Source organism: Ambystoma mexicanum, chromosome 5q (genome assembly GCF_040938575.1).
Source record: "Ambystoma mexicanum isolate Mex_15411 chromosome 5q, UKY_AmexF1_1, whole genome shotgun sequence".
NCBI classification, from domain to species: Eukaryota; Metazoa; Chordata; class Amphibia; order Caudata; family Ambystomatidae; genus Ambystoma; species Ambystoma mexicanum.
The window spans coordinates 940,349,546-940,372,959 of record NC_090933.1 but is presented as its reverse complement, the minus strand read 5'-3'; the positions used below and the strand labels follow the sequence as shown (position 1 = coordinate 940,372,959).

General features: G+C 43.3%; 1 protein-coding gene across 9 annotated transcripts in view; it reads left to right on the top strand.

Annotated features, from left to right (window-relative positions):
• The window catches only part of UBR5 (ubiquitin protein ligase E3 component n-recognin 5), a 2,447,509-nt gene that overhangs the window by 2,010,481 nt on the left and 413,614 nt on the right, over nucleotides 1-23,414 (top strand). For all 9 annotated transcript variants that reach the window (XM_069621460.1, XM_069621458.1, XM_069621459.1 and 6 more), the window contains one exon: nucleotides 5,081-5,211. In XM_069621460.1, coding sequence (XP_069477561.1) covers nucleotides 5,081-5,211 — 131 coding nt within the window. The remainder of the gene's footprint in view (nucleotides 1-5,080; nucleotides 5,212-23,414) is intronic.

The window sequence follows — 23,414 nt, the reverse complement described above, 5'->3', positions numbered from 1 at the left end:
TTTGATTAGGCTAAGCTTATTTTTGTGGCTTTGTTTAATTATTATTTTGATTTTCTTGCGTAATTCTTTCTTTCTTGCAACTATTTTTTTCGAATTAAACCATTGCACGTGTTTTTTTGCTGGTTTCGCCAAGTTATTGGCCACCAGTCTGAACGGACACAGTATCCATTCATAATTCAATTTTCATTCATCTGTTAACTTTGATTGGGCACATTTTTCAGGTAATTTCTCTAATTGGCTTTGGCTGATTCTCAATCTATTAATGGCGCAGTTGGTCTCAAGAGCAGGGAGTTGGATATGATCTTTAACGATGCAAGGTGCTGGCCATGTTCTGATCAGGATGTAGTGATCACTATTGGCAGAATATATGTTGTCACTTTTAAGAATTAATTCTTTTATAGCTGTTGACATGTGTATATAGCGTCTGAAAGTTATTTTTGTTCTTCTACACCATGTTGGTTTCAGTACTCTGGACCTTTCCTCCTGGGCGTCAGATCGGTGTAGGTTTCTCTTGATTGCCTCTTTTTGCCAGCGTCGTGCTCGTGTAGTCAAACTGTCCTCATCTAATAGTTTCCACTCTTTGTCAAAGTAATGTATGTTCAGATCACAGCATAGTATAAAGTCAATTTTATCACATTTTGCCGATGCTTCATCAATGGCTGAGAAGACTGCATCGATAAATCTTTATTCAGTTAGGGCTATGGAGTTCCAATATGTGTTCATTATACCTAATTTCTTTCTAGGACTATTTTCTGGGTTGTGTTTTGGTGTGTTTTAAAACGTGGATTGTTCGATAATGGTTAGTTTAGCCCAGGAGTTTACATTGAAAGATTCAATTACATTTAATGTTGTTTCTATTTTTATCAATGTCAAAAGTCCAGCCGATGGTCGTCCTTTCCCTCTGCATATTTCTGGATTCATGAAGCAACGATAGCCATCCGAGACAGGTTGATTGTGTATCCAAGTTTCTTGGATACAGATTATTTGGACGTCATAAAATAATTGTTCTTTTAATTGAAATAAATGGGAGTGGCCTCTTGAGTTCCACGTGCATAAGGTCATCTCTTTACTTTCCTCTTTAATTGGTGGTTGGAGATTCTGGCTGTTTAGTTCTTTCTTTTGAATTTTGATAGAGTAGGTCCCCCCAGATGATGTATCTTGACTCTTCATGGGGCGTTCTAGTGGTGTAATCATTATGACCGTTTTTTCTGGAGAGCTTTCTTTTCCTCATGATGGTTTATTTGTGTCTTTTCTCTGCTTTCTCTCTCTATCCTTCGTTCCCCGCTGCAACTGCTAATGTTTGTTGGCCGTTGGGGTCGTTTCCATTAGATTTATTCTGATGGTTCTGTGTCTCACAAATTGCAAATCCCAGAAGTTTAAGTTGTTTCTTCATGGTTAGGATTACATTTTTACATTCTGTCGTATAATTCAATCTCAACTTTATCCAAGCTTTTTTCGTCTAGAAATGTGACTAATTTTATGTCACTGGATCTAATCGCTTTCATCATTGGAATTGCGTGTAGTAGTAGTAGTAGTAGTAGTAGTAGTAGTCGTATATTTGTTCTGTTGAGTACTAGTTTGTCATTGGTCTGTTTTGTTCTTTCTAATTTTAACTTGCGGGAATTGCATTTTTTTCTAGGATCGCAAAATTGTAGCTTTATTATCCCACCTGCCTCCATTTCTTGTTACATCTCACTACTATTGCAATTTTCTGGGCTGTTGTCGAACCTAGGTTGGTCATTAGTTGAGTACTCATTCTCGGTTACAGATTGTGTGGTTATGTCATATCTTGTGTGATTGGTTGAAGTATGATGGTCCTGATACAATGAGTCTTTATCGCTTATTGAATATAGGCTGATGATAGTTGAATTGCATATCAGAATGCAATCTGATATGTCTTCACAAGTCAGCTCTATTCTGGTTGAATGTCGTGATTGACCTTCCACATATTGGTCAACTATTATCATTGAGGCTTCATGTAGCTGTATGTCCTCTATTGCCTCCACAGCCAGTGGTTCATCTGTGTATGTTGAAAACATAGTGAGATCTATGCTTTGTTCATTGTTTACCTGTTGATTAGGTTGCTGCTCTTCATTGTTAGTTTGAGGGGCAGCTTTGTTTTTCGGCTTTATTTTCGTTTGTATGAGGTAGTCTTCTCTTTTCTTTTGCGTTGTAGCTGTTTTAGTTTGTGGGAGAGATATATTTCGGAGGAATGCTCTCGATCCTTTTTCTTTTTGCTTTGCCTTGTTTTTTTTATTGACTCTTGCTTTTTAGTTGGTTGAGGATTCATGTTCTTTTTCAACTTGGGATTTACTTTAGTCTGATTCCTAAGTATTTGATTGAGTTTACTTGCATTAGGATGTTTCCACCTAGCATAAATAGCTGGACTTTGGTCTTTTTTGATTCCTCATGGATTATCGGCATTATTTTAGTTTTTTCAATGTTTATCTTGAGATTTTCTTCCATGTACTTTCCTAGCAAATTTTGTGCAAGTTGCAAAACTCTTGACGTCTTGGCCATCAGGACAATGTCATACGCATATGTTATGCAAGGCAGGGCAGTTGTATTAATTCTAGGAGGATTAATTAGTGGAGATTGCATCCTTGTTTTAGCCCATTCCATGTAGTTATGGATTCTGACAGTGCTCCTTGCTTGGACAATCTTATTCTTATTCTTTTAGTTTTCTCGGTGTGTCATTGCATTCGGTTGTGTTCTGTGTAGATTGCGCTTTTCTTTTCCAATGGCTGGTTGTTTTGAGTTATTTCGTCTTTCAAAATGACATGTTCTTGAATAAGGATATCGCCTGAAGTGCTTGTTTCTATTTCATTTGGGGAACTGCTGTGACGGTGAGTCTCGGTCAAAGTAGGGCAGGTTATTCCATTCCATTCCATTCAGCTCTCGTTAGCTCCGACTGTAGATTTTGTTCTATGTTCATCACATGGTTACGTTGTTCTTGTATTATTTGTTTTTGGGTCAGGCTATCTTGAACTGTCTCTTCATTCTTTTCCTGCGTTTTTACATGCCTCATGGTTGTGCCCAAAATGTTTTCCGACTCTTGATCATTGTTCTCAGCTGTCATCTGGACATTGCCTAAATGGATCTTTTCATCATTTATGTCCTTAGTAGATGGTTTGTGCAGGGTGTTCTTGTAGGCGGGCAGTAGTAACAAGGAGTGTAAACAGTCTCCGGTCTGACACAGGAAAAATTCGGAATGAAGTTGTGTGCTGCTGTAGAAAAACACAGATGCCTTTAAGAGCTATGGAGGAGACGGACTCCATAGTACAGGTGGATACAAAGAATAGAGTTCCAAAAGACAGAGCCTACAAGAATGAATGAGTGGAAAAGGCCCCACTCATACAGGATTGAAAGAAAAGAATCCAGAAGTCCAGCAAAAAGTGAAATGGTTGACCATAGCGCATAAAGTGGCCCTTGATTTCATTGTGCCACAATTAATGTTATGTGTCTATATATCCTATCTCCATGGCATGCTGTTCACAATGTTTGTTTGCATGTATGAGGTAACGAGTGCCCAGAGTACGGGATACCGTGTGAGTGCGCTGCTTTCCTTGCGATACTCTAAATTGTTTAATACAGTTATGAACCCTCCCAATGCTATGTATTTTGCCTACCTATTAAATATGAAAAGGAGATCCACACAAGCTTGACATGTGGCCAAAGTTGCACCAGACCTGCAGATGAACTGGCCTGCTGTTCAGTTACCAGTTTAATTGTATCCACTGCAGAGTGTAATTTGCTTTTTGACTTTGAGAATATTCAGGCATGTAATTGCTAATTTTACTATAGCCGGTAAAATATGACTTATCACTTCCTGTGATGTCATCAGAGGTCATGGGTCGTGTAATGTCACTTCCGCTACCCCCTGGCATCTTGGTGAAATGACATCCCTGTTCAAAGCCCTAAACGCCTTCCAAACACACCTACAGGGGAAGACCGTTCTTGTCCTTACAGACAGCACCATGGCGATCTACTATACTTTTTTTAATTTCTATTTTTTATTTTTTTCAAAGAATTTTGTTATTCGATTTATGTCATTACATTCCCGAAATCAACAGTTAAAAAATTGTAAACCTTCCCCACCCCCTCTTCCTCCCCGCCCCCCTTCCAGGGCTACCATTCCTCCAGTTTCTCAACACTTTATCCCCAATATTCGTAGTTTGTAGGGACAGTACGGTTATCTAAAGTCATTCTGCAGGGATTCCATGACCACCTCCCATTCCATCAAGAAGCCGTGTTTTCCCTTTTCAAACAGGGAGGCACTCACTCTCCAGGGCTGTCCCAACTGTCACAGAACATTTGAAAATGGGCACTCAAGCACAGTATGTTACCATCACAACATGTTCAAGGGGAACACAATCTTCAGGCAGATGTGCTCAGCAGAGACTTGCATCTACCCTTAGAGCACGAGTGGCGCTGGTTAGGGAGAATTCTCAGAAATTGTCTAATTCCTCTCTTCCTTAGAGACCCCAAGCTCTTTTGCTGGACCCTAGGACTTTAAGTGAACTTCTGTCAACCTTTTCAGCCGGGTAATATGTGAACCTGTGGTCCAATAACTAAGCCATGTTATTTGGTTGTATATATTAACCCAAAATTAATGTGTTTAACTGATGTTTGTGAATTTGGAATATGAGACAACACATGCCTTTTTAAAAAATATATATATATAATTACATTCTCCAGTTGAGAGGAATGTGATTAATAAAAATTGTTTTTGAGAAAGGCGTAGAAGAATAGTAGAATTTCTGTGGGGACCGTGCGTAGTGTGTTCATCAGTCGACATCATAGTTGACCGTACCTCCAGTCATTGCTGGTTCGTAGCATTAAAAACACAGGAGAAGGAGGAAGTCTGTGATCCTTGTTTTTTGATAGGGCCATAAGTTCTGTGCAATGCACTGACGTCTGAAAGGATGTTGTATGTGTAAAAGTATATGAAAAACTATTGTGGGCAGTCTTTTGTACGTGTAGCATAAAAGGCACTTTTAGCCATTACATTTTTCATGTTACCGAAGGGAAAAGTGAATGTATTTTTTTATTTTTTAAAACATTGTCTTTCTGTTAACAGGCATTTGCGAGTAAAATTACTGGCATGCTATTGGACCTGTCCGCTGCTCAACTTTTACTTCTACTAGCCAGTGAAGACTCACTAAGAGCAAGAGTTGATGAAGCAATGGAGCTTATCATTGCACATGGAAGGTAAGGCAGAACATATTTTTTTTATGCAAGCATCCTTAGACATGTGCCTAATTTTACATCCCAAAACACTAAGTTGTGCCGCACTGTGTAAAATATGTATCAACAATCTGAAAAGACTGAACCAATTCAATAAGCGCTAAACGTTGTGCTACTTTTTCAAATTAAACACTTGTAACCATTGTATAATATACATTGTTCAAAATTCACGACTTCTCCTGCATATAGATGTTGTTTAGGAACATTGCGGAAAGGTGCATGAGAAGTGCTTTGTGCTGTACTCTTTTGCTGCAGGTATCTTCAGAAGGAACAAAATTACTAGGTACACTTAGCACGGCCCATGCTGTAAGACCCCTTTCTTTCTCCAGCATGGGGTCTTACATGGATTCACATGGCCATGAATATTCCCCTTCGTCAGGCTGGGAATCCTTTGTAAAATGAAAGCAGTTTTGCTTTAAAGATAAAAACTGCTTGTCGATTCTATAGCCTATTGTTAGGCAATGTTTGAATGCAGTACCCTCTGGGAACACTACATGCAACTCTGACCACAGGTATAGGCAACCCAACCGTTGGTTTAAGCTTTGTACTACACAGTTTTGGTATCATGTTGAGCAGTCAGGCTTATCTCAAGAGGAGAAATGTGAGCAGTAGTGGAGTTACACAGAGATTCACAGTCACAGGTATTCAAATAAACCTACACTCAGGTTTTCTTGCATAAACCATTATTAATTTATCAGCCAGTTATAAAGCCTTTTTTTGGAAGGGAGCAATATAATAGTAACACACAATACTGTACACCTTTAGGTTCTGAATCAGACAAGACCCTTTTGGGATAGCCCACAGACACAACCTACAACCACAGGTGACTTCAATAACAAGGGTTCTGGGGACATTAATATCTTACTGTTGGCATTCAGAACACTCTTAAAAGTTGGTAAAAGGCAAAGGTTATTAGAACACAAGATGTCACAAATATTCTTAAACAGGGCAAATACTTTTAGATCCTCTTAAGAGTCCTACAATTCAATAGGCTAAGCCAAAGTCAATGGGCAAAAGTCTTGTATAGGATGAAGCACTTCTGGTAAGTAAATCGAAAAGTGTTTGCACAAGTTCTTAGGAGTCTTTGAAGAAAAGAAGAATCAAATGTATGGCCACAAGCTGATTAAACTTGTGAGTTGTGGAAGTTAGAAGCACTTCTACAGTAAGAGGTAAGTTCTCTTAGACTTGTTTTACAGTACCTTCGCAAAGAAGAATAGATGCAGCTGATGACTTCTGTTCCTGTGCAGCTCTGCATATCTCACTGTTCCTGGGCCTCAGTCGTGGAGACAAGAGGGAGGACGTTGGGGGACTCCTGCAATGCACTTGGATGGTCAAACCCAGCAAACTTCACTTTCAGTGGCTGTATCGCATTTCAGCTACTTGCGGCTACCCCAAATAGCCGCAATGCGGTTCCTGGCTGTCAAGATGGACTTTCCTTGCTTCTGGGGTCCCGCACTCTGTTGAGGGGGCTTAGGCTTGGTCTGTCCTACTTCGTGTGAGTCCGGAGGATCTTCCAAAAGCTTTAGGCCAGCTTAAAATCAACACACACACAATCTGGTTTTCCTCTCCCTGGCTATCCGGTTTCCAGCAGCAACTCTGTGGAAATTCAAACAGCTCCGAGATGGATGTCCCAGTGCGTGCGTTTGGAGCTGATTGGTCCCACCAACTCAAAGGGAGAAGTCGTCCTTGCAGGGGCTTCTCTGTCGATGCAAACTTGGCGTTTCAGCACTGCAGCAGGGCTTCACTGGGCAAACCAATGGTCCAGGAGTTGCGGCAGGCGTCCTCTTCAAGTAATTCTTCGGTTCCTTCGTCCAGTGGTCGACTCTGCCTTCCAATTCAAAAGACTTGTCTTTTATTCAGTTCTCTTTCATTCCAGCCTAGCTGTCACTCACCAAGCAGGGTGGCTATCCTTGCCGGACAGTCAGCCAGCCAATCGCCACAGAGTGCATTTGAGTCTCCTAGGAAACTAAGCACAGGGAGTTTCGGGCACCTCCCTCACTTCCTGCCTACCCCAGGCACTCTGGAGCCAGAGGCGGGCTTGACGCCTGAATCCCACCAAAGGTGAATTGAACAAAGAGACCAAACCTGGTTTGGCACGCAAAGAAAAACTCTAGAAGGACCTTTCCACAAAGACATGGCGTAAAAAGACGACCGGGGACCATTTTGTCAAAGATGGCTCTGTTCCATTTTGAAAAAGATTGCTCCTGTGGTTGCTTAACCGGAGCCGCGAGCGCCTCCCACGGTAACTGCAAACCATGGTAATTCAAAAGAAACCACTGCCACCAGCCGTTCAGTGAGGAAAGGGTAACAAAAAAAATGTTACATGAGTATCTAGACACAAGGGATACTAAGTAACCCCTCCAGCACTCGTAAGATAGTGTGTGCTGGGTCTAGAAAGATACAATGGTAAGGTAAGTCAATTTCACTTCACTGCTCTGGGAAACAGTAGTTTATCCCAGAGAAAGGTATTGAAACCTTGGGGAAATCTGAAAGACTTCCATTTGCCACTGCACTGAAGGTGCTGGGTGACACATTGGAAAAGATGATGCCTATGGAGTTTGTCAGACTCCATAACCAAAAGAAACACAGAGGTAAAACTCACATCAAAATACATGAGAGAGTGGGGAAAAGGGTCACTCTCTCTCCAGGTTAAAAAAAATCAGTCCTCAAAATCCAGCAAAGTTGCTGGGGCTCTCTAAGGTGCAGGGAATTGGCACATTTTTGAGAATTCTCCCTAACCCCTATTGCTGTCACTTTGGGTCATACTGCCCCAGCCAATGACATTCTTCCTCCTAAGCCTCCCCCCCTAGTGGCCATCTTCAGATTTTTACCACATGTTTTCATGTTGGGAGTCCTCCGTGTTTCGCTCCTCGAATTAACTATTTTGCCTATTTTTGCGAGAAATCTGCAAAATGTTGTCTTCTTCAGTCACCTTGTGACTACTTGCGGCAGGAGATCCTTTATCATCTGATCACCATATTGTGGGTGGCTGCAGGCCCAGGCTTGGGCCTTCTTCACACCATGGCAGATGCCTCTAGAAAGAGCCTCTTCAGTGCGGTATTGTACCTTTTTATCGTACCTAAAAGTTTGCATGTACAAAAAGACCTAAAAATGCTACCACTAAAAGTTCGAACCTTTGGTGCTAGCATTGTAGGTAAGTATAAAAAATAAAGACTGCGGGGGTGTCCCCCGCAACACCCCACTCACTATACTGTGTGGTACAGTCAGCGGGGTGTTGCGGTGGACACCCTCGCAGCACACCCAGAAAAGAAAACCGGGGTTGCGGGGGTCCCCGCAACACCCCGCTCACTATACTTTACTTTTGGTTTGCGGGGGAAACGCCTACAGTCCCCGTTAAAATCAAAAAAAGACCCTGCGGTGCCGGTTCCCGATCACAGAAATGAAAGGGAACTGGCATTGCAGGGACTCAGCATGAAGAAAAAGGTAAGTAGGGTTTGTTTTTGTTGGGGGTGTGTTGATGGTGTGGGTGGGGTGTGTATCGTGGGTGGGGTTGAGGGTATGGGTATGTAGGGGTTGTGTACATGTGTTTGCATGGGAAATGTGAAAACCTTTGGTGGTTTGCACATTTCTCATGCAAATTGTCCCACGGTCGGATCACGTAGATCCTTCAATGCCAGTGAAAAATATCTTTATTGAGGATCGCCACCTCAAGTGCATCTACTGCTTACGTCTCGACCACGATGCAGGCGGATGTTGCATATGCCTGGCCTTCTGCTCCAAGACTCGGAAGGACTGCCATAGAAGGTTAGTGGCGTGGATTGAGGAAGGGTAGGCCTCGGAGTCTGCCTCTGTGCGCAGTCATTGTTAGGTAGATTTATCATTGAAAGTAAGCTCCGAAAGTTCACACCAGAGATAATACAACCCGCTAGGGAAGAAAAATCTCAAGTCGATCATGTAAGGATAACCAGTTTAATCTCATGCGCAGATGAGAGCAGCAGCAAAAAACTCTGCTGCTAAGAACGCTCTGCCAAAGAAAGGTACAAGCAGAAACCTTTAATGCAAAACATCATGATAAGCGACGCAATACATACAGTGACAACCTGCATGGCTGATTGGATGGACCCTATACATGTGCTACCTTTATCTATATGGGATGGCAGTTTATTGGTACCAGCCCAGTCCGCCTGTCTTCCATCACATGGGTGCTGCAGGGCGCATCTTCTCGCGTCGAAGGTCCGAAAAAAAATTAATTATACTCCTACTATGCAGCTTTCATATCACTCACACTTTACACTTGGCAGGCCTTAAGACGGGCGCACAGGAGGTTCCAGGACACTGTAACCTTGACACACACATTTCACTCACTCCCTCCGCACCATCTGGCCCCATGGTCTCTGCCCTCGTTTTGAACAATAATTTATACCTCTCTGCACCTAGCAATACAAACCACATGATTGTCGCTCCAACGACACACCCTGTCCATCGACTTTGAGCATTTTTAAGACTTTTTATTTTAAGGTTGGTGGTCAAAGGGCACCTGGTGTCATGGAATTAGAGGATCTCACGGTTCAGCCAGTTATATGGACTATTAACTCGTGGTCACTCGGGAATGGGGCGGGTCAGGCTTTGGCCAAAGTGAGACAATATGCACATCAAATGCTGGCCTCTGATCGTGGCTTTGTGGGGCACATTCCTCTTGGATGAAAGACGCATCTTTGCAACACTTTCTAGAACAATGAATAAGCTTTGTGGCGGGTGGGGGTGCAAACTGTCCTCATGGGATCTTGGGCATGACTGGAGGTTTCTGTAACCTTGTGAATTTGGGCCTAGTGCATGTACTGCCACATTTACTGTTCAAGCCTTCTCTATGATCTAGGATTATTAATATCTACGCAACATAGCGATGCCACCCGCACCTTGGCCTGCACCATATGAATACACTATAATTGATTATATTTGCATAGAGTCCTGCTGGATGGGAAGGCGTCACTTTCACTGTCCCCATACCTCCTGACTCATCACAATTTCTCAAATGCATCTCGCCTTATTTTAAAGCATTGGGGGGCTACCACCTTCGCAACATTCCCCCCTTTTGTTACTTCTACAGTCACAAACTCTTTATTGTTTCTCTGCTCCCACTCCCCAGTTTCTACTTCCACATATGGCTTAGTCCTTTTTACTGGCACCCACACCCTGCACACTGATCGCAAACTTTCCCAGCTACGCGCGTACTCTTCAGGTGAACAAGTCATGTAAATACAACTCCCCTCCCCCACCAGGTCCACCCAAACCTCTGTAATTTTCTGGATCAGCAGGTGCTTGGGAAATGACAGTATGATATAAAGGATCAACTTCATCTCCATACGGGATGATACACATTTCATACTTTGGGCCACCCTGTAGAACATCGGCGTGTGCTTCAATTTTTGTTTCGCAGGGGGCTTTTGAACCCCCAATTGATAACATCATTCTTGCTCTATCGGGTGCCACAGTGGCACAGCATCGAAGAACCAGCTGACACGTGCCAAAAATGACCGGGATGTACACAATGTTAGCCTTTAACATCACGATTGCTCCTAGCCAAGATGGGGCCCAGTTGAAAGTCATGCTCAGCCAATCATTGTCCTGAATTCCTCTCTCCTTCATACGAACACCTATGCCTTGCACAGCTGCAATGATGCAGGATAATGATGCTTTTTCCGCATCTTCTGGAGGTACCAACGTGCAACAGGAATCGCCACATTTTTTGCAAACCCCACCCTCCATTGCTGTTAACATATCGAGCACATATCTTTTCTTCATTGTCAGAAGTCTTTGTGCTTGTAACTCAACCTTGATCACGTTGAACCCATTCTCTGTTTGTGAGCTGGACCAGTTCCCTCTGCTCTATTTGCAGCTACTCTTGTCAGTACCCCTGACAAGAGTAGAGAAGCGAAGGCAGATTCTGCTGAGCTGAAAAGCTGATTCTCTGTTGGTATTTCAGCAAGCAAAGTGGAAGAGTCTTTAGAACTGTAGTTCGATCTTTTCATTCTCTACGGTTGCTGGAATTGTCCCTTTCCCTAGCTAGATGTGAGGCTCTTGCGTGGACACCAAGCTCTTATCTTCAGGTTGTACTGTGGGGAAACTTCTTGGCCCCTCTGCAGGTAGCACTCCCCCCTTCAGTTGTTATTCTGGGATTACTAATGGCGCTGAATGCATTGTGGCCAGCGAGCAACAGCCCCTCCATGAAGCTGGGAGGTGCAGGTAAACTTGTCGACCACAGATCCAGTAGTAATCAATCAGTGCCGCCGTTCCTTTCTTTATGTCTGTGATCAAGAGTTTTATTGTAATGTTCATTTGTGCCAACAAAGACTGTACCCTTTCTGCAGAAACAGACTCTATATTCTTCTTCCTTGTGCACTTGCACCGGCTTCTCCATTGTTGCAATCCACGGAAGTTTTGTGATATACCCTGTCCAGTTTTGCATACAGAAGTTGACCACTCGCGCAATTCTTTCCTTGCTATATGTTACCAGTCCTTCTGCCAAGCAAGGTAGTGTGCTGTCCTGCAAATTGACATACTTCCGCCCTTCACCGTGGGATACAGCAACTCCACACACTTGATCTTTCTTGGGTCGTAGATGCATTTGACAAAATCTCGGCCCACCATTTGCAATTCCACAGTGTGCCTGGAATGTTCCTTTTATTCTGCATAAATTGTGCCTCTATAATTGAGACTCCTTGTGGCATTAACACCTTGTGAGCCCCTGATGTGTGTGAAATGAGTGAAACCTATAACGGCTCCCATTCACAGCATTTCTCCCCACACCACCGGTATCAGAGTGCCATGAATTAGAGAATTCTGGGTGATGAATATCCTCAATTACATCAAAACCCAACCCTTGATACGTATCATACTTTCGTATTTCTCTTTTCAGTCTTTTATACATATTCCCAATGATGGCCGCTTCAGTAATACTGTCAGAAATACCATTATACCTTTCCATAGTGGTAGACAATCCCCTACTTATTGTAAACAACTTTTTCTGTGCTTCCTTCACAGATGGACCTTGCATATTGGAGTAATGGAATCAGTTTCCATTATTATTTGTATTTTCATTAGTACTAATATATGTAACTTCACTTGTGTTTTTCACATTTATATGCATCGTTCCATTTGGATAATATACACTACTGTTTCCACAATAGCCCCCCTTCACAGGTCCTCCCCCTATAATACCCTCACCCAATACACTCCGGGTAGTACTAGCAATGTTAGACAATCTTCGCAATCGTTGACCCACAATAATAGATATATGTCCACAATCTCTCATTTGCGTCTCTACAACTCTGGTCCCTACTTAACAAGCTATGGACATTTTGAAGATAAATCCCCAGTGAACTTACAAAAACTAAAGGGAAACTACTTCAAGTTGGATGAAAAGAAGGAAGAAAAACAAAAATGGGTTCTAATTATTATTTTAAATTTTTTATTGTATTTTAATCCTTAAGATTTTTACAAACAGACGATATCAAATAGTTGAAGGAGAAGAAGACAAATGGTTATAGAAAAGTTGTCGAACTATATTCAAGTTTTCCAAGTCTTCAAGAGAAAAAGAAAGTCGAGCAAGTGCTGACTAACCACGCCATCAGCTATCCCGGCACTGTATTGCGTGGTAACCGTTGGTGACGCGCAATTATCCGTCAAGACTGTTGCGCCCGGAAAGACTTTTTGGATGGAATGTAAAATGTTGTATGTGGCCAACAGCCACAAAGTCTTATCACCAGCCATCATCCTTGCCCAACAAACGAAGTCCGAAAAAATGTGCCTCAAGTAGAATAATCTTAACCTTGAGGTCCCTGGGCAATAAAGCAGTAAGTGGCGGATGGACTCCACTACTTTGGGTCCGCCACAGAATCTGCAGCCATTTGTGATGGCGAGCCCCTGTATAGGGAGGATTTCATTGGTATGTAGCAGATTCAATCTCGCTCTCAGTAACAGAGTCCTGGCTGGGTTCTAATGTCGATCGATGATGAAAACAAGACAATAGAGAAAGATGATAGAACAGTCAAAAAACAAGGATATGGCACTACTAACAATACAAAAAAAGGGGTGATTCCGGCAAAGAGATTATGGCAGCAGAATTATGGACAAATCAGCATGATGGCTTCAACTAACAAATCAACAATACCAGAGATTGAAAATCTGCTTCTTGCAAGATCGTCTTTAGACATTACCGAAATAGAATACTTAATGACCAACCATGAGAAATGACACAAAGTATTTGGAAATCTACTACCGTCCAAATTAGACCTTAGAGAATCAGACAGGACTTGGACACCGAGACACGAGAAACCGGAGGATACAACAACAAAAATATGTAACAAACAAGTGAAAGAACAGATCAACTACACAATTAAACATGAAAAATACAACCCTGACTCACAGGAACTTAGAACATCAACGGAAGCCATTCAGCCCAAGAAAACCGATCTGTAATGTCAATGTGACACACAAAGGAATGAATACAATACACCAATCCCGACGACAATGGCTGAATTATAAAATTTGCTGATGGCAACATCGAGCAATGCTCTGACGCCATTCTTAAAATTGTACGAAACCATCAATGATAAAATGCGAAACCATGCTAATTGCCTTAATCCATACAAAGCAAACCTTTATAAGCGACATTCAAAACAGATTAGATGTCGAAGCGGAAGTGGCAGTGCCGTTTATTTGACATAGCGAGAAATGACATAGCTGATAAAGAACAAATGACAACAGCCTTGATCAAGATGTTAACAACCAAACAGTAGGAAAAAATTAAAAAACAATATAACCACTTGGAGAGTGACCCATTAAGGTCGCAAGATACGATTAAATTGAAGGAAGACAAAAGACACAATGAACAAGCAAAATAAAGGATCTTGAGAAAACCAGAGCAATTATCAAACGGCAATGGATGATCCAAAAAAACATCCTTTGAAAAGAAACAGCGAAGGGCATAAGAACCCAACCAGCCACATACCAAAAACAACTGAAAGAACCCCTGATTTGTCAAAACAAAGATACGCAAATAAAAATGACGCAACAAAAATCTCAATTCATAACAAATTGTAAGTGATTTCAATCCGGCACACACCTAAGTCAACGCCTAACGTGTAATGCACAACTGAAATCCTTATTTATTGTCTAAAAATGTTTATTCTGAACGATGTACCACTCATATCTCGTCCCTCTCCTTGAACCCCCCCCCCCCCCCCCCCCCCCCTGTCACACTGAGCCAGGAATCAGGCTGGTTTGCAAAGTTAAAATATTTATTTATGTAGTTACAATTCAATCACACTATGTTTTAGTGGGCACACAATGATCACCAATGGGGTGATGTAACGCTAAATAATCTCTTTAATACACAAGGAGTAATAGTGAGCAAAACAATTCAGCACAGAAATAATACTTTGTGTGTGTTCAGACCCAATAGCAGTGTGGTTACTAGTTCCCCCTGAACACCCCTCAACCCCCAACAGGCAATGTAAAGAGATAAGAGGAGAGAAGACGTTTCAGGAATGGCAGAATTCAAACAAAATATCAATCCCAATTTCCCCCCAGCAACACGAGAGAAAAACAGAATTGATTGGCAAGCGGTCAGAATGGTTTTAAAGTTATTTTGAGAATGGATTGGGTAAAAATACTAAACATGGTTTAGATTGCTGAAATTGTTTAAATTCTTATGTGAGCCGCTTTGGATAGATGCACACAAACACCAGCAATGATTTGATACTAAAACAATGTGGAATCTTAAAATTAAGGTCGGGTGCAATCAAAAGCTGTTTTTCACGTGTCAGAATTTCCCTAAAACTAAATTCACTGCAAACTTTTCAGTGCGCAATAATCGCGGTTACAGGAGAACCGTATGAATTTGGGATGCAGTTTTAGATGTGAATTAAAGCTTATGTTAGCTTAAATTTAGTTTCTAGCACCAAAATTGAGGGAGTTATGGACGTTTTAGTGGAGGTCGTTTTTTTCAGATAGGCGCAGGAATGGAAAACAGGAATGTACTTTTAAAAACAAATGGGATTTCTTACACTAGATTATGACTATAGAAAAAGAGAATGCCACACGTGAATCTCCACGGTTCCTGGCCAGGGAACCCTTCACGTGGTGGATAATCAATTTCTTTCTGGGGTTCACTTTAGTTACTCACAACGCTAATGACTTATGATTTTAGAATACAAATAAAAGAAACTCGGTGCAGGAAAAGTTCTGACAATTCAAAAATACTCCTAACAATATCAGGTTCTGAAGACACAATAGGATAGGTTTAAGATGGGGATTAACTATGGACAGTACATATGCTAGTGACACAGTTCTATCAATAGATGCTCACTAGTTATGTTTTTACACAGAACCGTCGGGATTCTGGTCCGTCGGGGATTCTGGTCAGGGAAGACTGCTGGGCACCTCCGATTGGACTGGGTCTGTTCACAGCACAGCATTGGACTGGATCAGATCTGCAATGGTTCTGGTCACAGCACGGCACAGGACTGGATTGGATCTTTTGGTTCTGATGATTATTAGTTCAGCAGGCAAGCAGTACAGCACAGCCTGGCTGTATTTTGGTTCACCTTAGTTTTCTGGGGTTGGTTCTGGAAATTCAAGGCCTAGCTGAAAATGGTTCAGCTGTGCAATGGGCCTTTCTGCTTTGCCAAGTTTCTGGAGTCTGGAGCAGGTAAGGTGGATAGTTAGCATTCGGATAGTGGGTGAATCTGTCTGTTTCTGAGTGCCGAGCTGTCTCTATTTATGCTTATGATAAAGGGGGTGTGTGTGCTGGTTTATCCTAAGCTCGCCCCTTTGACAGGGATCGGTCAATGTCTCCTCTCTGCCTTGATAGGAGGAGAAAAAGTGTCACTTTTATGGTGTGGGTTTATGAGGCCTAGAGTCCACCCCTAGCCTCTTGAACACAATCTACTTTTGGTACAATACATATTTTCACATGTGCAACCTCTATAGCAATCACACATCTAGATTACATATTTTGTGTAGCAGATACTCCACCAAACCCTGTCGCTGTAGGATCTTGTGTCTGCTTTTCAGAGAATGTTGTCCTTTTCATCCGGAACACTGTCCCATTTAGGAGCAAATTTCTCCAAATGTGCGCGTTGAACCTGGGCATACGTTTATAAAGTTTCATATTTCTATTAGAAATACATTTTGTGTAATATCACATTTTCCGCCGTTACTTCCCAGAACATGTCACAGAGTTGGGGCGCCTTTTCACCCGTGCATCCAGAAATTACATTAACAATGCTCTTGTTTCTATATTTTGCACAATTTTACATAGTAAGTTGTCAGTCTTTTTAAAATGTGTCTTTTGTCCTTGTTTAGCAACAAATGGTTGTTTAGCTCCACCCCTTTGGTCTCTACCTGGGACCCAGGAGCATCTCCTTCCTGTTTCTCCTGGGCAGAGGCCATTTACGACTCTTCACACCTCGCATTTCCTTTAGCTGGAAGATGTCCATTGTCTCCTTCCCCCTGCAGACCAAATTCTGCCCCCCACCCTATAATCATCACATAGCTGTGATTTCCTGCTGGAGAGGAGCGGGAGGGAGAGGCCTTGCATCTGTGAGGAAAGCTGTTATTCCAGTATGGGTGGCTTTTAGCCAGGCTTACATTTAAATGATAATTCTGTTGCATTTTTCCTTGGCTTAAAACAAACTTGTGATTTCAGACTAGCAGCTAGAAAACATATTCCAGATTCTAAACCATGGGCTCAAACAATTAAAACATAGATTACTCTCAGGAACAGGCCACTTAGATTTCAAACATTTGATTCAGTTTATACAGGTTTTAAAATTTATCATGCAGGCTTCTGACTGCTGTCATTCAGGCGACCGAGGGTACTGCACCCAGATTTTGACAGATTTCACAGGCAGGCAACCATTGCTGTGGAAGTTTCTTTGATACCTTTGTCTTTTCCGTATATTGTAAGTTCACAATGATTTCTTGAACTAAGTGAATTGTAGCACCCAGTAAGAATTTTGGATGTTTTGAGGGTGTTTTATGCCGGCATTCTGTAGTTTCAGCACAAAGAAAAAGATATAAAGCAAGATTTTTGGATTTCCTTTAGCAGAGCACTGCTTTTCCCTCTGTACTCCATCTACACTTGTTGTGGAGCCCAGTGACATATATCAGGAGTGAGATCTCTGTTCCACCACTGACAACATGCGTGGTAGATTGGGCTGCCATCTTTTTGTGCTTTGCGCAGAGAGATTTTCAGATGTTTTGGCACGCACAAGTGTTTTGCGGCCATTTAGATGTTTCTGGCACCATCAGAAGACAGTGATGCCGCGTGGCCGAGCAGAAGTGGGTTGAATCATCCCACAGAGCCCCCAACTTGAGGTTGACCGCCCGTCAAGGGGAAGTCTGGAGATTGGGATGTTCATTCTTTCTTTTTGGTCCAGGTGGAGAAAGTGGTCTTTCTCCCATCAGTGCTGGATTGACAGGTTCTTCTTGCCGGTTCTGGATGGGCGTATGGAGCGATACTCCAGGCCCCTTGGGTCTTTCCTTCCGGTCCCGAGTGGTCCTCCTTGGTGCTTTGAATCCTTGGTTTCAGTGCTATGAGACAGAACAGAGCATGGTTATGCTATTTTCCCAACTACTATTCATGTAGTGGGGTAGATGCATACATTTGACATACAATGACAATATTCCCCACCTGTAATTCCTATAATTTTAACAGGTGGAATGGTTATAACAGTTGTGATTTTTCTAGGGATCCAGAATGTCCCCCTCTGGGTTTCAGGTTGGCTACTCTATTTGCTGCAGAGTATGCCTGGGTTGGCAACTCTTCAGCTGCTTGATGTGGACTCACTTGTCTTCCCCCTCTGCCAAACTGCCCCTTGGGAATGTGGATTTTGTAGGCGACTGGTGAGGTTCTGTCTACAATTTCAAAAGGACCCCTCCAAGTAGGGAGGAATTTGCGCTGCTTGGCTTGGTTCCTTTGGAAATTGTACAAGTAGACCCGGTCTCCTACTTGGTATTCTTTTTTAGTTGTCTTAAGGACATAGTGGGTCTTCTTACTGTCTGCAGATCTTTCTAGATTCTGCTGAGCATTGGCAAAAGCATGTTGAAGGTGTTTTCTCAGATTTTCAACATACTCCTGAGTTGTGGAGGCATTTATCAAGGTCTGCTCTTGGGTTCTGTAGAGCAGATACTGGGGTAGCACCATCCTTTGTCCAGTTATCAGCTAAAACAGAGACATTTTTGTTGCAGAAGAAGGGGAAGATCTGATGGCCATCAGGACAAGAGGTAATCTAAGGTCCCAACTTGGCCCAGAACCTGCCACAAACATTTTTGATATGCTCACAATAGTCTTGTTGTATCTCTCAACTCCACCACTATAGGCTTCCGGTAGGCAATGTGTAGTTTCCTTTTGACCCCAAGTGTATCCCACATTATTTGTCATCACTTCGCTAGTGAAGTGGCTACCTCGGTCTGACTCAATCCTTTGGGGTAGTCCAAAACGTGAGAAGATGTGATTGATCATCAGGGCAGATACTGTTTCTGCCTTGCAATTTGGTGCCGGGAGACATTCCACCCATTTAGTGAACAAGCATGTCACGGTTCAACTTGTTCCCCCTAGAGGATCGAATCACGGGTCTGATAAAATCGACTTGTAAATCTGATCAAGGCAGTGTCATCCCCCTTTTTTGGAGGGGAGCACGGTGTGTGAGTGATGTTGGCTGAAATTGGGCACACACAAGACACCCCTTCAATTATTGGCCGAGGTCCTGCCCCATGTGTCGCCAGTATGCAACCTCTCGCAAGATTTCTAGTGTCGTTTGAAACCCCCGATGACCGGCTGTGGCCGCATCATGGGCGTGACTTAGCATCAGGCTTCGGAATGAGGTAGGGAACCACCCACTGGTCATGGCCAGCTATAGAGCTCTTTACCAACAAACCGTCTTGGATTCAGAACATTTTTGGACATTTCATCAACACTCTGAGGTCCTTTTTCCCTATGTAATCGGTATCCGTCAGGGGAAAGTTCTCAGGGTCCTCAATGTGTTGATAAAACTTACCAATTATTGCATCCCCTTTTTGAGCCGTAATAAAATCAGCATCCGGGGTCTCCTTACTCCATTGTGCAGTTGAGAGTTCATTGTGAGAATTTGTCTGGGATCTCGTGATAGCAGTGACCTGGATTTCCCCCAGCAGGGACTCAATCTTAAGTAGATCCCCTTGGATGGCTCCGGTTTTGGCCAGCTGATCAGCCAGATCATTTCCAGTTTTGTCTGGTCCCTCTACTTTAGAATGACCCTTGATCTTTTTCCAGTAGGTGGTCATCCCTTTCGAGGTGACCAGATCATCAATATTTTGTATTAATTTCCCATGTTGCAATGGTTTGTTTTTAGCACATAGCATGCCTCTGGTTTTCCAGTTAACCAAGTGCTCCACGAACCCGTTCCGTATATAATCTGAATCTGTGATTATGACCAGTTTGTGAAGTTGGTGTTGGACAGCAGTGAGGATGGCTTGATGCACAGCCATCAACTCTGCCACTTGACTACTTCGGGGACCGATTTTGTACCCAGCGGAGGGTTCTGGGGCATCATTCACCCATGCATTCCCTACGCCGGCCACAAGTTCTTTTTCCCCGTTGTCAACATGGTAGGAGCACCCATCCACATAGACAGTAGGCATTCCCTCACACTGGTCTTCTTCATAGACTTAGTGTGGGGAATTAAGGTATGCCTGTTGTCTTTGATTTTAAGACTTTCGTCCTAGTGACAGTTTTCTCTGGCACAATCGTGCAAGTCAACCAGACCTTGCGCAAGGGGACTCTTCTTGTTTTGGCCATATCTGACCTCCAGAGGAAAGCCTTGCATTGACAGAATCCAGGAAGTAATTCGGGAATTACTCACATTTCCGGCCCGGATTCTGTCACTTTGAAGATATTGCAAAGGTTGGTGTGGGGTCTCCACTATGATGTGGTCCTCCTGGATGAACGGGCGGTAATTCTTCAATGACCACACCGTTGCCAGGAGTGCCTTCTCACAATCGTTGAATTTTTCCTCCATAGAGGATAAAGTCTTACTCGCATAGGAGATTACTTTATTGACCTTGTCATGCTTTTGATATAATACTGCCGTCAAGCACATATTTGAGAACCCTGTCTCCAAGAAGAACTCCTTGTTTTTGACAGGGTAAGCTAGGCAAGGCGCTTGTGAGAGGCTTCTTTTGAGTTATCTTACTCCCTCAGCTTGTTCTGGACCCCGCTCCCACTTGACCCACCCCCTTCAAAAGATGGATCAGGGGTCTTGTGATCTCTGCGTAGTCCTCAATGAACTTTCTGCTGTAATTAGTTAGTCCAAGGAGGCTCCTTAGTTCCCGCAGAGTTGTGGGGTGTTTTAATTTCTGGAATGCTTCTACTTTCTTTTCCTGGGGACAGAGACCCTGAGGAGTTATCTCATGCCCCAAGAAATTGACACAGGTTCTGCACCACTGTGCCTTTTGAAAGGAGAGTTTGGCTCTGCAGCCCTCAACTGTGTCAGGACATAACGGATCTCGCTGTGTGTTCCTCCACAGTTGAGTTTTTGACTAGAACATAGTCTACATAGGCCAGGTTACCCCTTTCACCCAGGTCGGGCATCGCCTTATGTAGAAAAATGTTAAATTCATTGCCGGAGTTGATGTATCCGAAGGGAGTCTGGGTCCAAGTGTACTGCTGCCCCCTAAGGTAAAGGCCAGCTTTTATTGGTCCTCCTTACTGGCAGGTACAGTCCAGTACCCATTGGTCAGGCCAATTGCAGTGAATACCTTTGACCGCTGGATCTGGGCCAGTCCGCGGTCAATGTAGGGAAGAGGCCATCAGGAAGTATGGACCAGTTTGTTGAGCTCCCTTAGGTCAGCACAGAGTCTCCACTGGCCATTTGGTTCCAACATCCCCAGCACCGGATTATTGAAGGTGCTGTTGACTCGACAAATTATCCCACGGGACTCAAGGTTCTTAATTATTTCAGTAAGGGACTCCATTGATGCGAGGGCAAGCAATATTGCTTCACAAACACTGGAGTCATGCCAGGGTCCGTGGGAATTTTTGTTGTGTGGATGTCGGTGCGACCAGTCATGAGTCCACCGCAAAGAGATCTTGAAAATATAAGAAAACTTGTTTCAATTTTTGCCTTTGCTCCAGAGTCTCACAGGCATCAGCTAGGTTGACTCTCTTTTCAACCATCTGCCTGAAGCCTAGAAATACTTCTGGTTTGGCTATCTCAGCGGCCTCCTCCAGCTGGGTGGAGAAGTCCCTGGTCAGACTGCTGATTTGGACTGATGGCTTCAGGTGGGGAACACAGTCCTCATGGACTTGAAAGATCACCTCATCCCTCCTGAAGTCACAAGTCACATCTTCCTTACCATAAGGCCAGGAAGAGTACACCAGGAAATTCCCCCCATGCCGGGTGAAGATCCTGTCTGGTGTTGCGTCATCGTCGCTATCACTGTCAAAACAGTCCTTGGGGATTGGTCCTAACAGTTCGTTACCTAAATCTAAGGAAAAATGTCGATCATCAACCGCCATTCCAATAATGGTGCCTGCGGCTAGAGTGATACTCTTTTTAGGTCGCTGTTATCTACCTCTATTGGAATGGTGTGTTCTATGTTGACTAGTGGTGTTGGGTTTAGCCCCAACCCCTGCTGTTGGAAGTGAGTATTGAGATGGACATAGGCGTCAGGGTTTTTCAGTTTCTGTCCTCTTTTAATTTTTACTTCCAGGGAGAATTGTCGGGTCCGTTCTGGGGTGGTGACTTCCTCTCCAATTTGAATTTCAACTGCATATGGCAGCAGTTGTGCTTACCGAAATGCTTTCTCTGGGTCATCAAAGTCCATGGGATTACCCGCGATTCGGGACCAGGCTTTGAAGTTTATTAGGTCCAAACTAATGGCAAAGCGATTGAGAATGTCACTGCCTAAATAAAATGCATCAGGGACATCTCGCATGACCCAACAATTATGGACTATGCTCTTGTTGCCTATGGAAATTTTGAGCATACACCTGCTAGGCAGGCGATGTTTGGAGTTGGGTGTTTCCTGGTCCATTTCCCATTTGTCTTACAGTTTAAATGTGGGAATGGCTGGACCATTTGGGAGTTTGCTGAACATGGCCTCGCTGATGAAGCTCTTACCGTTGTTCACACACACTCGGGCGAGAACAGAGTCCTTCCCCTCATTTAACTGAATAGGGATGAACGACTGCTCTCCAAGTTTCTGAATATCAGCCAAGCTTTGAGCTGATTTCTCATCTTTTTGGACTATAGGAATGGGATTTTCTGATTGTGAGTTTGTATAGAATTTCAGAGTGTTTCCTTCCAGTGTGGAATGCCACCTTAGACTGCAAGGAAGGTTGATTTTCGGAAAAAGGGGACTCCCCATCACCAGTTTGTTGTCCTACTGCAATTACTGTCACGTCTGGGATTTGATTATTCTGGAAGTGAAATTCAATTTGGTCAGGTTTTTGTTCAACCATGTGGCATGTGCCATTTAAACTAACATGGTTGACACTATGTTTCAATTTTATTGGTCAGCTAGTCTGGGTCCAGAGGGCCTAGTTTACACAATCTGAGGGGTGACAACCTACGCAGGATGTCATTCCCTAGTAAACAAGGTGAGCCCTCTGGAGTTCCAACTATGACCGTGTGCTTCACCTTGTGTCTCCCAATTTTAATGTCCAAATCCGCAGTCCCCTCGGCGGGAATTTCCTCCCCATCGAAGTTCTGAAGTTGTCCAGGAAGAGGGGCGAGAGGAATTTGGTACTTCTCCCCCCTTCCTGAATTCAGTTGATCAAAGGACCTTTTTGACAGAAGGGTAGCTTGGGATCCAGTGTCCACCAGTGCCGAAATTGTACATTGCCCCTGTATTTGGACCGGGGCATAAAATGTTCCCTCCTTTTCCTCAAGGGGGCAAAGATAATGCACATTTTTGGCCAACTGGTGGGTTAATTTCCTTGTTTTGGATACTGACAGAGGCGATTTGGGCAGTATTCTGTTTGAGATCTTGGGAACCAGTAGGAAAAAGGTGACCGCTAGATATGGGGGGAGTTTTGGGTTCCCCTGGTTCTGATTGTGGGTGGCTCCCCTCCCCCCCCTTTTTGGAGGCAGTCATCAGGATGGGTTTGAACCAGGGGATATTCGTGCTGGTCATTCTGGGTACTGATGATGGGCGGTTTT